Raw genomic sequence first — 12,827 nt, forward strand, 5'->3', positions numbered from 1 at the left:
CAGACCTACAGACCTACAAGCTCGTAGCACGGCACTCGGTGCCACGCTATGAGCTTGTAGATCTGCTATTTTTCAATAGCTAAAGTATAACATAATGCTTTAAAACACCAAAAGGGGTTCCTGCCCAAAACGAGTTAAGCCTCTGACTAAACTTAAACTTTCTGACTGTAGCAGAGACTAGAGAACATTCAAACTTCAAAGTCTCCTTTTTTTTGTCATTTGTTTGACATATCTGTCCGGTCACTGTACCATATCAACACTAAATCAACACCTGTCACCAATCAACACCTGTCACCAGTCCAAATGTAGTCACACAACATCTCCACCAGCCACTGGCGGTCATCACCACGAGTCTTATTTGTAGTTCCTAATCGTTTTGTTTTTTTTTACTGGTAAATTGGTGAATGACGGTGGCTGAACTTGTAATCTAATCTAAAAGTGGTATTTCTCGGTTAGATTTTTTTTAATGTTTGTTTAATTTCAATCCGTATCCTCTGTAGAGCTGGAGGGATATGGAGACTTTGAACACTTAATAATTTACTGTTGTTGTGCATTGTTCTGCAGTTTGCATTCCATGACCGTGAGTCTTCAGGTTGGCCTTGACATCAGCGCTACATATCGGCTACACAAGTAGAACAATGTAGAATGTGGCCAGTGACGTGAGCTGGGGCGTTTGGGACATTAAAGTAAAGCACGGAACGCCGATCAGTTTAGCCTAGGCGCACAGTACAGATCTCTCTCTCTCTCTCTCTCTCTGTGTGATATTCTAGGGCTGATCTCCTTTCTCTCTCTCTCGCTCTCGCTCCCTCCATGTTTGGCCGCTCACAGGTACAGCCTCATCAGATGATGTCGTCGCCGTCTCCCGTCCAGGTGCAGACGCCCCAGTCCATGCCCCCTCCGCCCCAGCCGTCGCCTCAGCCCCCCACGTCCCAGCCCAACTCGGCCAGGTAAAAAACCCCAAAAGGTCCCGTTTTCTCTTAGCCTCGGAAAAACCCAGACGTTTTTATTTTTCCAGGGAGAGAGAAAAAAAAGTCTGGGGTCCGAGCTCTCTCTCTCTCTCTCTGTCGCTCTAATTAATTAGTCTCATGTCGTGCAGCTGTGTCTAGATATGCCATAGAAAGCATAGGTGGACGCCAGGCTACATTTCTCTTTGCTCATTGCACCACGACGCTCATGTCAACCATTTGTATTATTACTTTTTTTGTTTATGAAACTGCATTTAATCCTTGGGGGGGGGGGGGGGGGAAGCATGTGGCCCTCGGTTATAAAATGCTTACTGCCTACAAATGCTTACTGCCTATCTACAAGCTGCTATTTAAATCGAAGAACCACTGACGCAGAAACACGGCTTTTTCAGAAAACTGTCGGGATGTAGAAGACATTCTTAGAATCTGATCTCGGGTCAGAATGGGTTAAAGAATACACCGTTTCTCCAACAACAAAAAAAGAGATTCTGAACGACGACACGGCGTCCTTTTGCTCTTTTCCTCCTCAGCTCTGGCCCGACGCCCTCCCCCGGAGGCTTCCAGCCCAGCCCGTCTCCCCAGCCCTCCCAGAGCCCCGCCACCGCCCGCACGCCACAGAACTACGGGGTTCCCTCGCCGGGACCTCTCAACACCCCAGGTGTGACTCTGACCAAACTAATCACCTCATTAACTACCCTGGTGAGGCTACCAGGTGAGGAGAGTTACTAATTAGGCAAAGGAACATTGGTCCTTTGCCTAACACACACAAGGCTTAAAGGTAAACTACATAGAAAGTAAACAGCACACCGTCTACTCTTTCTAGAGGGGGGAGGAGGGGTCCGTGGCCAAATATATGCCGTGTGTCAATTTGGGGAAATTGTTTGAGAACCACTGCTCTACACCAGTTGTTCCCCAAACCTTTTTCATGTCAAGGACCCCCCAAATTGACAGTAATTAGCCCACGGACCGCCATTTGAAAAGATATGCCAGGGACTCTCATAAGAGAAGATTATCACGGCTCTAGCGGTGATTCTCAACCCGTTTAATTTCCTGGACCACCCAGTTTGACATGCATCATTTAGCTGGGGGGACGCCTTGGAACTCCCTCGAGGACCCATCGGGGGGGTCCCCGGTCCCCACTTTGGGAACCACTGCTTCTACACAATGTGGAACTTTAAGTTGAATTTTGTAGAACTAAACGCACAGCACATTATTGGAACCCATGATGTGTTGTGTTGCAGTGTTGTTTTTGGCAGCATAGTAGCAGTCATAGTCTTTTGAATAGTTTTCATCTAGTTTTAGTCACATTTTAGTCACCTGGAATGTTTTGGTGCTGGTCTAGTTTTAGTCGACTAGATGTCAAGCGATTTTAGTCGGACTAAATCTACAGTTGATTTAGTCGACTAAGATGTATTTTGGCGGGCCTTGACGTCGTCGTAATGGCAGATTTGATACTTGCAACCAAGTGTAAAAGGACTTGGATCTAGTCCCTTCCGAACATTTTTATCTAGTTTTTAATCTGTTGACGAAATTGCCAGAGACATTCAGTCTTAGTTTTAGTCACCATAGCTATAGTTTTCATTTAGTTTCCATTTAGTTTTCGTCTGTGAAAAAAGGTAGTCGACGGACATTTTAACGTCTTAGTTTTAGTCGACGAAAACAACAATGTTGTGTGTGTGTGTGTGTGTGGGGGGTGTTGTGGTGTGTAGGGGCAGCGGTGGCCGAACGTTTTTGCGGAGCGTTCTTGATATCGGAAGGTCGCTATAGGTCGCTATACCAGCTCAGTGGCCTTGTGGTTAGAGTGTCCGCCCTGAGACTGGGAGGTCGGGGTTCGATCCCCGGCCGGGTCATACCAAAGACTCTAAATAATGGGACCCAGTGCCTCCCTGCTTGACACTCAGCATCAAGGGTTGGATTGGGGGTGGGAAGTGAGGACGCTGGCGTCGACTGTTCGCCGCTTCACCTCCCAATGTATGAATGAATGAACCATTGTAAAGCGCTTTGAGCACTTGGAAAAGCGCTATAAAAATGCAATTCATTATCATTATTATAGTTCGTATCCCCGGACCGGCACGTTAAAATTACCACCGCTGAAGTGCCCTTGGACAAGGCATTGAACCCCCTACCATGAAATGTTCTATGAGCAGGGCCTGGCTGTAAACAAGTTCTTGAGCTTTAGTCCAGTAAGTTACCCTGGGTAAACATGGTACCTTTCCTTCTTTCTTTCTAGGGAACCCCAGCTCTGTGATGAGTCCCGCCGGTCCCACGTCTCAGGAGGACCAGCAGTACATGGAGAAACTCAAACAGCTGTCCAAGTACATCGAACCCCTGCGGAGGATGATCAACAAGATCGACAAGAACGAAGGTATACAGCCGCGAGGAGTGCCTTTCGGATGTTATCGGATGATTTCACCCATTTTGGACTGAGGTCATTAAAAGAAAATGGCATTCTGAAAAACCCATGTTTCTATGTCAGTGGTGCTCAACCTTTTTCATGTCAAGGACCCCCAGAATTATCTCTATTGGGCCACGGACCCCCATCTCAAAATATGTAGATCCAGGGAACCCCCCCCCCCCAGAAGCAAAGATTTTAGTTAAAAATGTTCACTCTGAAATATATATTCAATGATTTGCGCCACATTTTTAACGATTTTCCAAAAATAGCTAAATTATAACATAATGTTTAAAACACCAAAAGGGGTTCCCGGCCAACCATTGTCCGACTATTTCTAACCATAACGGCTACCCTAACTCCAACCCTAACCCGAACCTCAGTCTTAAACCGGCCACGTAATTCCCTTAAAGGAGAATTCCATACTAGAAGGCTTTCTTACCTTTAGTTGTAGTTGTTACATCCCCACCAGAGAGGTCCAGGTGTTATTTTGTGCAAAAGCACACATTATTGGCTATTTCCCCTACCGTAAGCCCTCAATGAATTGCATTGAATTGAATGGGACTATGGGGTGTTGTGCTAGTATCCCAAGCGGCACACTTTACTACTTATTTCAAGGGAAATAAGCGAATTATCACAAAAACCCAACCCCCATTGAGGGTTTATGTATATTAGGGGAAATAGCCAATAATGCACTTTTGCACAAAATAACACCTGGAGCTCTTTGGTGGGGACGTAACAACTACAACTAAAGGTAAGAAAGCTTTCTAGTATGGAATTCTATATCAGTCTTAACCGGCCACGTAATTCCCCTAACCTCATATCGGTCTTAACCGGCCACGTAAATCAGTTTCACAATGTTTTCACTTCCGCTGCAGTCATTTCACTGCATTAAATGGTCTGGATAAGAACATACTGGTGATTATTGGTTGATAGCATTCTAAGCGGGTGGGTACACTGTAAACAAAATGGACCCTTACGGCTGTAACCCTAAGGTATATGCAGGGGGATTGTTCTTTTAACTGTGTTGGTGGGCTGAGGCTCGGACGAGGAGTATTTTTTTTACTTGCTGTTCTGGTGTGCAGTGGAAGCGGTCGCGCTATTAATAGGAAGAGACATATTGTTTTGTTTGTTTACTACGGAAACTATACAGAATTAGAACCCTGGCTGATCACGTTTGTCCTTTTTTAAATTATTTTGTTTATTAAATCACCAGTTCTGCAACACAGACTCCTTTTTCTTTACAGCATAGAAAGAAAAGCATAAGGAGAGACACTGCGGTTATAATAAGGCTCCATTTGGTTCCATTGGTGTTAAATGAACTGTGTAGAGTAGACGAGGTGGAGGGGGGGATCTCAAAATGATGTCTAGAATCACATTTTCTTTACACACACACACTCATGAAAAGTCATGAATCCCTGAGGTGAATCCCTGGTCTGCGTTCATATATATTTTCCTCCTAAAACACAGAAGGCCTTACGTTAAATGACTAGGTATTTGTGTTCATCATTGTGTTAAGAACTTAGTTTGTCCGACCTGTCACACAGTGGTTAAATTCTTAACCCGGTTTTTCCACAGATTTTTGAACCAGTTTACTAACCAAAGTCCTTTTGCGTTGTTTACAGACAGGAAGAAGGACCTGAGCAAGATGAAGAGCCTTTTGAACATCCTTACAGACCCTAACACACGGTAAACACAGACCTGAGATCAGATTAAAAAAATGTCTTCTACATCCTGACCGTTTTCATTCTGACCTGAGATCAGATTCTAAAAATGTCTTCTATGTCAGTCGCTCTTCGATTTTTCAAAAATAGCAGACCTCATTTACAGAACCTTTTCAAAAAATGTGAATATTGTGTAGAAGTTATTTTTCTTCCCAAATATAATTCAAAAAGCGAAACTTTAATATATTCTCATTCATTGTGCATAAAGTATTTAAAACTTTTTATTTTATTTTTATCTTGGCGATTATGGCATACAGCTCATGAAAATCAAAAAGTCCTATTTCAAAATATTAGAATATTTTCCGAGACCACTAAGAAAATTATTCCTCATGCCCACAGAGCCAAAACTACTAGTAACTGTTGTACTGACCATGGTATTACTGTGCTTAACTGACCAGCCAACTGGCCTGACCTGAACCCCACAGAGAATCTACCGTTAGGTTGTATTGTCAAGAGGAAGGTGTGAGACAGTAGATTCAACAACGCAAATTAAGTTACGGCTGTTATCAAAGCAAACCTGGGCTTCCATAACACCTCAACCGTGAACAAATGCTGGTCACCTCCATGCCAAAACCATTGATGAAATAATTTGTTCAAAAGTAGCCCAGACCAAGTATTGACATGACAGATGGTCGACATTTCTTGATTTTTTTAAAAAGGTGCTGTGTATGGAGATGTTTAGCTTTAACTTAGAAATGGGTTATAGGCTATGTTCTTTTAAGACCATGTCTACATGAGTGTTACATTAGAGAATTGTGCTTCAGAGAACGAATGAAAAACATGCGTGGGTCACACACACACACACACACACACACACACACACACACACACACACACACACACACCTATGGTGTGTGACATAAAAGTCCAAGATTTTTTTTTTTAAGACACAAATGCTAATCAGAATAAATGCTAAATAAATACAAAGGAAGGTAATAAAGAGACAAGTGACAGGTGGCATCATTTGGTTTTGAGTACAAGGAATGTGAAGAATCACACTGGTGTGACGTGAGGGGCGCTCTTATCATCGTACATCATCATGGATCGCCTCATACTGGCCAATCAGAATGCCTGTTGCCACAAATATATAATATTTGGGCGGACATTTGACCTAATTTCTCCTTTCATTGTCGATGGCAAATATGAGACATGTGGGGGGGACAAGGTGACGTAGATTTCCCCTTCATCGTCAATGGCGTTTAATGTTTGTGTTTTGCGGACATTTTGTGTCCGCAACAATAGCGCCCCTCAACAATACAATGTCTTTGCTGTACGCTCGCTCAGTAGTATCGGTAGCTTTTGGTAGAAGTAGTTGTTTTATGTTTCGTGTTAAAATATTCTTTCTTATATATCATATTGTTTGTTGTTGGGTAGATTGCCATGTTTGTGTAGTTGGCCCAAGTGTGGGTTGCCATCACTGCTGTCCCGACATCATGAGCAACTTGGTTGAGCAGCATGGCTTGGTCTCTGGAGCTCCATATATGGAGCACTATAGCGCTGACGTCACGCCGATGTAAAGCTCCATATATGGATGTTCAGTATTTAAGCCTGACGTCATTTTGTAGTGCTACGTTACGTCCGGGTGCAAGTGACACCAGCTCCCGTCCACATCTCATTGTAAATAGCAATATCTAAACGCGTGAATCTTTTTACAATGACGTTATTTTTCAGAAAGGGAATCCATTGAGGGTTAAAATGGGTCTTAATGCTTCCAACTCGAGTGGAATTATTAATGTTCTGTGCAAGTGTCCATGACAACAAAAATATATGATGTGGAGACAATAAAGACTATTATTATCATTATTATTGAAGGTATTTGCTCGGTAAAATATTTCGGGGGCTTGAGTATGTTGAATCTAGTAGGCATTAATGAGGATTTAGTTGACACAATAAAATAAGATGGCGATAGTATTCCATGTGGGGCAGACGGCCTGTCACAGCCAGATTTAGGAGAGCAGCGCAGATTTGTTGTTGCGGTAAAATGAGACTTTCGTCTCATGGGAAACCCACGTTTCTATGTCAGTGGTGCTTACAATTTAGGCATTTAGCAGACGCTCTTAATCCAGAGCGATTTACATTAAGCAAGAACAAGCATGGGAATACATCACATAAAAGCATTTATCATGAAACATGCGTAGGCTAAGAAAGTAACAGTGGAATATCTAGAAAGTAACAGTGCTCAAACTATTTCGTGTCAAGGACCCCCAGAATTATCTGTATTTGGTCACTGACCCCCATCTGAAAATATGTTGTTCCAGTGACACCCCCCCCAAAAAAGCAAAGATTCAATAGCTAAAGTTACACCAAAAAGGGTTCCCTTCTCGCCCTACAGGATTAGAGTCTGTTCGGCTGACAGACCTTCATGTGTTTCCCATTTACTTATTCATCCGTTCATTCATGTTCTGTCCATTTTCTTTCTTTCTTTCTCAAAATGCACCACACGACAGCTGTAATTGTGTTGTCGTGACGTGACATGGCATGGCATGGCATGGATGCATCCCCTCAGATGTTGTGTTAACGATCATCTCCCTGACACCTGCAGATGTCCTCTGAAGACCCTCCAGAAGTGTGAGATAGCTCTGGAGAAACTGAAGAACGACATGGCCGTGGTGAGCTCTACATTTGCTTCAGTCGTCAGTTTATCGGTTCAGTTATTGTGTGTGTGTGTGTGTGTGTGTGTGTGTGTGTGTGTGATTACTGTGGTCAGTGTTTAGTGAACTTTGACAAATAAAACGACGTAGTACACATGGGATAGAGTTTGCAGTCGCCATGACTGATTTGAGTCATTTGGATTCCCATGCCTTCAATGGAAGCATTGAAAATAGCCTATATACTGTACATTTACAAGCTCTCAATGTGTCACAGACTTGTCGGTGTTACTGGTGGGCGGCCACACCACAGAGTACATTACTTGCACACCGATAGCACCATTTTATTGTTTTAAAAAAAAATACTAGACCATTTATTTTCTCGTGTACCCTTTAAGCATACAAGCCCTTTGAGCATACTAGCCCAGCCGCTGCTATTTTTGAAAAATCGTGAACATCTGTTTGAATATATATTCTTTCACAGCGAACGTTTTTAACTCAAATTTTTGCTTCTGGGAGGTGTCTGGGGGGGGAAAACATATTTTCAGATGGGGGTCGGCGGCCAAATACAGATAGTTTTTGTGGTCCTTTTACATTAAATAGTTTGAGAACCACTGACATAGAAACATAGGTTTTTCAGAAAACTGTCACGATTTTTATAGAATCGTCCTCAGGTCTAAATGGGTTAAAACCACTTCAGTTCATTTTCGTGTGGCACCCATACTTTAGTCAGATAACTATTATTATTATTATTACTATTATTATGAAGAGAAGTGAGTTCTGCTCTTCAACGGGGCTGCAGGCAGACAGCGTCGCGTCACCGTCGGGGAATGTTCCCTTTTTAACCAATGAAGGGTGGCTCCACTGCCCGCGTTGCGTTTGCGTGACTGCATTAAAACGGCCCCGGTTCGTTTTTTTTTACGCACGCGACGGAGACGCAACTCGCCCGGTGGAGCCCCCGCCGTTAGCTGCATTGGACACGGTGCGGTGAGCTTAATGTTTATTCGCACAATGTTTATTGCTTTATTTACTCACAATAACCTGTAGCAATGATGCGCTCTCAATTTATCTTGTAATTATTTCCTGTGAGCTGAAACACGTCCTTTAATGTTGGTCCTCGGTGAGGGAAATAAAATGGTGAAAAGAGTTCTGCTGGATTGGTTATCTTCTAGTTGTATTTTGTTGGACCGTGCCTGCCTGTAGTACTGCCTAAAGCCTCGAAGTAAGTTACTTTGGAAATTAGATCTAGAAGCTGTTTCTGGGTCATTGCCAGGCAGGTCTATTAGGACACCTAGTGGTTGGATTCGGTGTTACCGGTGTTGAGAAGCAGGGTGGAAGTTGCCTGGCTAATAAGCCAAAAAAAGAATAGCCTGCCGGGCCGGCGGAAGTGTGATATGAGTCTGGCTTATTAGCCAGGCTACGGTGGAAGCCGTGGGGAAATTCTAGCACCGCGCAATGCCTACTTGGTCATACAAACATTTTCAGTCGTGAGTTTTTATTTTTGCAGAAGTTCATAAAGGACATTATTGTACATGATTAACATACGGGTCGGTCATAACTCTTTGATCTGCCAACATTGTGTTACTCGTATAGCTGATTAACCCATTTAGGCCTGAGCGAAGATTTGAGTTTAAAAACGTTCGCTCTGAAAGAATATATATTCAAAACATTTGCGTCACATTTTCACGATCTTTCAAAATTGGCACACCTACAAGCTCGTAGCGCCAAGCTCTATGAGCTTGTAAATCTGCTACTTTTCAATAGCTAAATTATAACGATGTTTAAAACACCAAAAGTGGTTCCCGCCCCAGGTAGAGAACTCAGGGGTGAGTCAGTACTTAGTCGAACCCACCTCAAACCCTATATAACCTAACCATAACCGCAAGCAAACGGGAGCAGCGCATGTCCGCAAGTTCGTACTAAATGCTCCGTCGGAAATTGACGTGCGGACCCCCCCCCCCCCCCCCCCCCAGAACTCAGTGTGTCTTTTCTGTCGTTGTCCAGCCCACCCCCCCTCCTCCCCCGGTGGCCACCAAGCAGCAGTACCTGTGTCAGCCTCTCCTGGACGCTGTGATGGCCAACATCCGCTCTCCGGTCTTCAACCACTCCCTGTACAGAACCTTCTCCCCGGCCATGACGGCCATCCACGGGCCTCCTATCACGTAAGAACACAACTTGGGACACCTCCCTCCTCCGCCTTCACGAGATGTGAATGCAGCGTGCTTGGTCTCTCTGTGTTGTTGTTGTGAGAGAGACGTTTTTTTCATGTCATGGACCCCCCACATTTATATGTGCTTGGCCGTGGAGTGGACTAGGGCATTCACTTCTAGTCATTTTTACTAGTTGACTAGTCGTTTAATTACCTATTATGTAAAGAAACTTTTTATTTTATTTTTTTTAAATAAATATTTGTACATATGTGTACATTGGTGACTATAACTATAATCTACCTGATCTTGAGGCCTACAAAATCAGGAAAAAAATAATATTATAATAATAATTATCAACTAGTCAACTACCACCAACAAGGTCGACTAGTGGATTTACTAGTCGACTAGACAACTAGTCGACTAGTTGCTTAAGAAAGAAGATTTGTGTTAAGAAACTCAGGGGTCCCAGTATAAACTGAATAAGGACCTCTTCTTTCTCTCTGTTCTCAGGGGTCCCAGTATAAACTGAATAAGGACCTCTTCTTTCTCTCTGTTCTCAGGGGTCCCAGTATAAACTGAATAAGGACCTCCTCTTTCTCTCCGTTCTCAGGGGTCCCAGTATAAACTGAATAAGGACCTCTTCTTTCTCTCTGTTATCAGGGGTCCCAGTATAAACTGAATAAGGACCTCTTCTTTCTCTCTGTTCTCAGGGGTCCCAGTATAAACTGAATAAGGACCCTCTTCTTTCTCTCTGTTCTCAGGGGTCCCCAGTATAAACTAAATAAGGAACCTCTTCTTTCTCTCTGTTCTCAGGGGTCCCAGTATAAACTGAATAAGGAACCTCTTCTTTCTCTCTATTCTCAGGGGTCCCAGTATAAACTGAATAAGGACCTCTTCTTTCTCTCTGTTCTCAGGGGTCCCAGTATAAACTGAATTAAGGACCTCTTCTTTCTCTCTGTTCTCAGGGGTCCCAGTATAAACTGAATAAGGACCTCTTCTTTCTCTCTGTTCTCAGGGGTCCCCAGTATAAACTAAATAAGGACCTCTTCTTTCTCTCTGTTCTCAGGGGTCCCAGCATCGCGGGGCGAAAGAGGAAGCACGAGGACGACGAGCGTCAGACCATCCCCAACATCCTGCAGGGCGAGGTGGCGCGCCTGGACGTCCGCTTCCTGGTCAACCTGGACCCTTCGTACTGCAGCAACAACGGCACCGTTCACCTCGTCTGTAAACTGGGTACGCACGGCACGCAACAACACCTGCTGGTTCAGCCACCCATTTAGGGCCTGACGTCGAGAATTTAAAAGAATGTCTTCTAAATTCGGACGGTTTTCTGAATCAGTGGTGCTATAATATTTCATGTCAAAGACCCCAAAAATGATATGCAATTGGCCTCCGACCCCCTTCTGAAAATGTTGTTCCAGGAACCCCCCCCCAGAAGCAAAGATTTTAGTTAAAAATGTGAAATATATATTCCAAATTTTGCGGCACATTTTCACGATTTTTCAAAAATGGCAGACCTACAAGCTCGTAGCGCGCCACGCGAGACCCGAGTATCGATATGCTTTTGGCTTGTCGAGCCCGTTATCGGGTATGGCCGCAGCAGCTGACGTCATGGGCCGCTCGCTATATAATAAGGTGCAGGTGAGTGGATTAAATGATTGGCGGGGGGTGGGGGGAGCGCATCTCCGACAGATAGGTGTGAACGGTTTTGCCGTCGTGCGAATGGGGGTCAATTTAAAACAATGCTGTAGTTTGCTACTAACGGAAATTTACAAGGGTAGGCAATCTTTCGTTGTTTTTCTTGTTTTTTTCCCGTCGTATGATGACGTATACATTACGCTTTTAAAGTGACGGTACACAATTAACAGTTCCCTTTGTCTGTTAGGAAAGTACTGTATTTCAAGGCACTAGTAAAATGTAGTGCAAGGGATGTTTTGGTTGGTAAGAAGATTATGTGTGTGTGTGTGTGTGTGTGTCATGGCATACAAACTCTCACAACTGGGTTGAACTGGCCAATAAAATTAAGGTTCTGTTCAGAATGTATTGTCTCCCAGTTTTCCACGAAATAATAGCAAATGCTCAATAGTGGGCTCGATAAGGTGATCGTTATCAATAAAACAATTACGATCTCCATCCCTAGTGGTGATCAACCTTTTTCATGTCAAGGACCCACAGAATTGTCTGCATTTGGCTGCGGACCCCCATCTGAAAATATGATCTGATTTTTCTAAAATCAGATCTACAAGCTTGTATTGTGTATGCTTGTAGATCTACTATTTTTCAATAGCTATAAAGTGTAACATAATGCTTTAAAAAAACCCAAAATGGGTACCCGTCCTGAATGGGTTAACACGTCTGTGTCAACCTTAGCTTTTTAACCACATTATCCATTATTTTATACTTTAGCTGTTGAAAAATAGTGAAAATGTGTCTCAAATCGTTGAATATATATATATATTCTTTCCAGTTTCCACAGCAAAAGTCTTTCCTTCTGGGGCAGTCCCTGGTACAAAACATTTGTGTAGATGGACATCCGCTGCCAAAATACATGACATGACAATGTTTGAGCACCACCGATAAGTTTTTTATTTATTTAAAGAAAACTGTCACGATTTAGAAAGACATTTGGTAAGAATCTCTGGTCTCCGCTCTGAGGTCTCAATGGGGTCAACACTGTTCTGTTGTTCTGTGTGTCTCTCAGATGACAAGAACCTTCCCAGCGTTCCTCCCCTGCAGCTGAGCGTTCCTGCCGACTACCCAGACCAGAGTCCCTACTGGGCGGACGACGGCGAACAGTATGGTGAGGCGTTCTGTCCTCTAGCTGCTGCTTATTAGCTCATTGTTTTTACGTCCGTGTGCAATTTTTATTTATTAAAACAAAACAAAACAAACTGCCATTGTTGACTGTTCTGTATTCTGAAGAGCACACGAATACATCTCCTAAAGTACTGCTTACTAGATATGAATATGCACTTCTATATATCCTACTCGGTCTACTGTTTTTTTTT

At 43.4% G+C, this 12,827-nt stretch overlaps 1 protein-coding gene across 3 annotated transcripts in view; it reads left to right on the forward strand.

Annotated features, from left to right (window-relative positions):
- med15 (mediator complex subunit 15) overlaps positions 1–12,827 on the forward strand; it is a 28,577-nt gene that overhangs the window by 13,899 nt on the left and 1,851 nt on the right. For all 3 annotated transcript variants that reach the window (XM_080775943.1, XM_080775945.1, XM_080775944.1), the window contains exons 10-17: positions 829–947; positions 1,496–1,623; positions 3,196–3,330; positions 4,983–5,046; positions 7,624–7,690; positions 9,674–9,831; positions 10,886–11,052; positions 12,521–12,619. In XM_080775943.1, coding sequence (XP_080632069.1) covers positions 829–947; positions 1,496–1,623; positions 3,196–3,330; positions 4,983–5,046; positions 7,624–7,690; positions 9,674–9,831; positions 10,886–11,052; positions 12,521–12,619 — 937 coding nt within the window. The remainder of the gene's footprint in view (positions 1–828; positions 948–1,495; positions 1,624–3,195; positions 3,331–4,982; positions 5,047–7,623; positions 7,691–9,673; positions 9,832–10,885; positions 11,053–12,520; positions 12,620–12,827) is intronic.

The sequence above is a fragment of the Protomyctophum bolini genome (assembly GCF_963924005.1).
Source record: "Protomyctophum bolini genome assembly, chromosome: 11".
NCBI lineage: Eukaryota > Metazoa > Chordata > Actinopteri > Myctophiformes > Myctophidae > Protomyctophum > Protomyctophum bolini.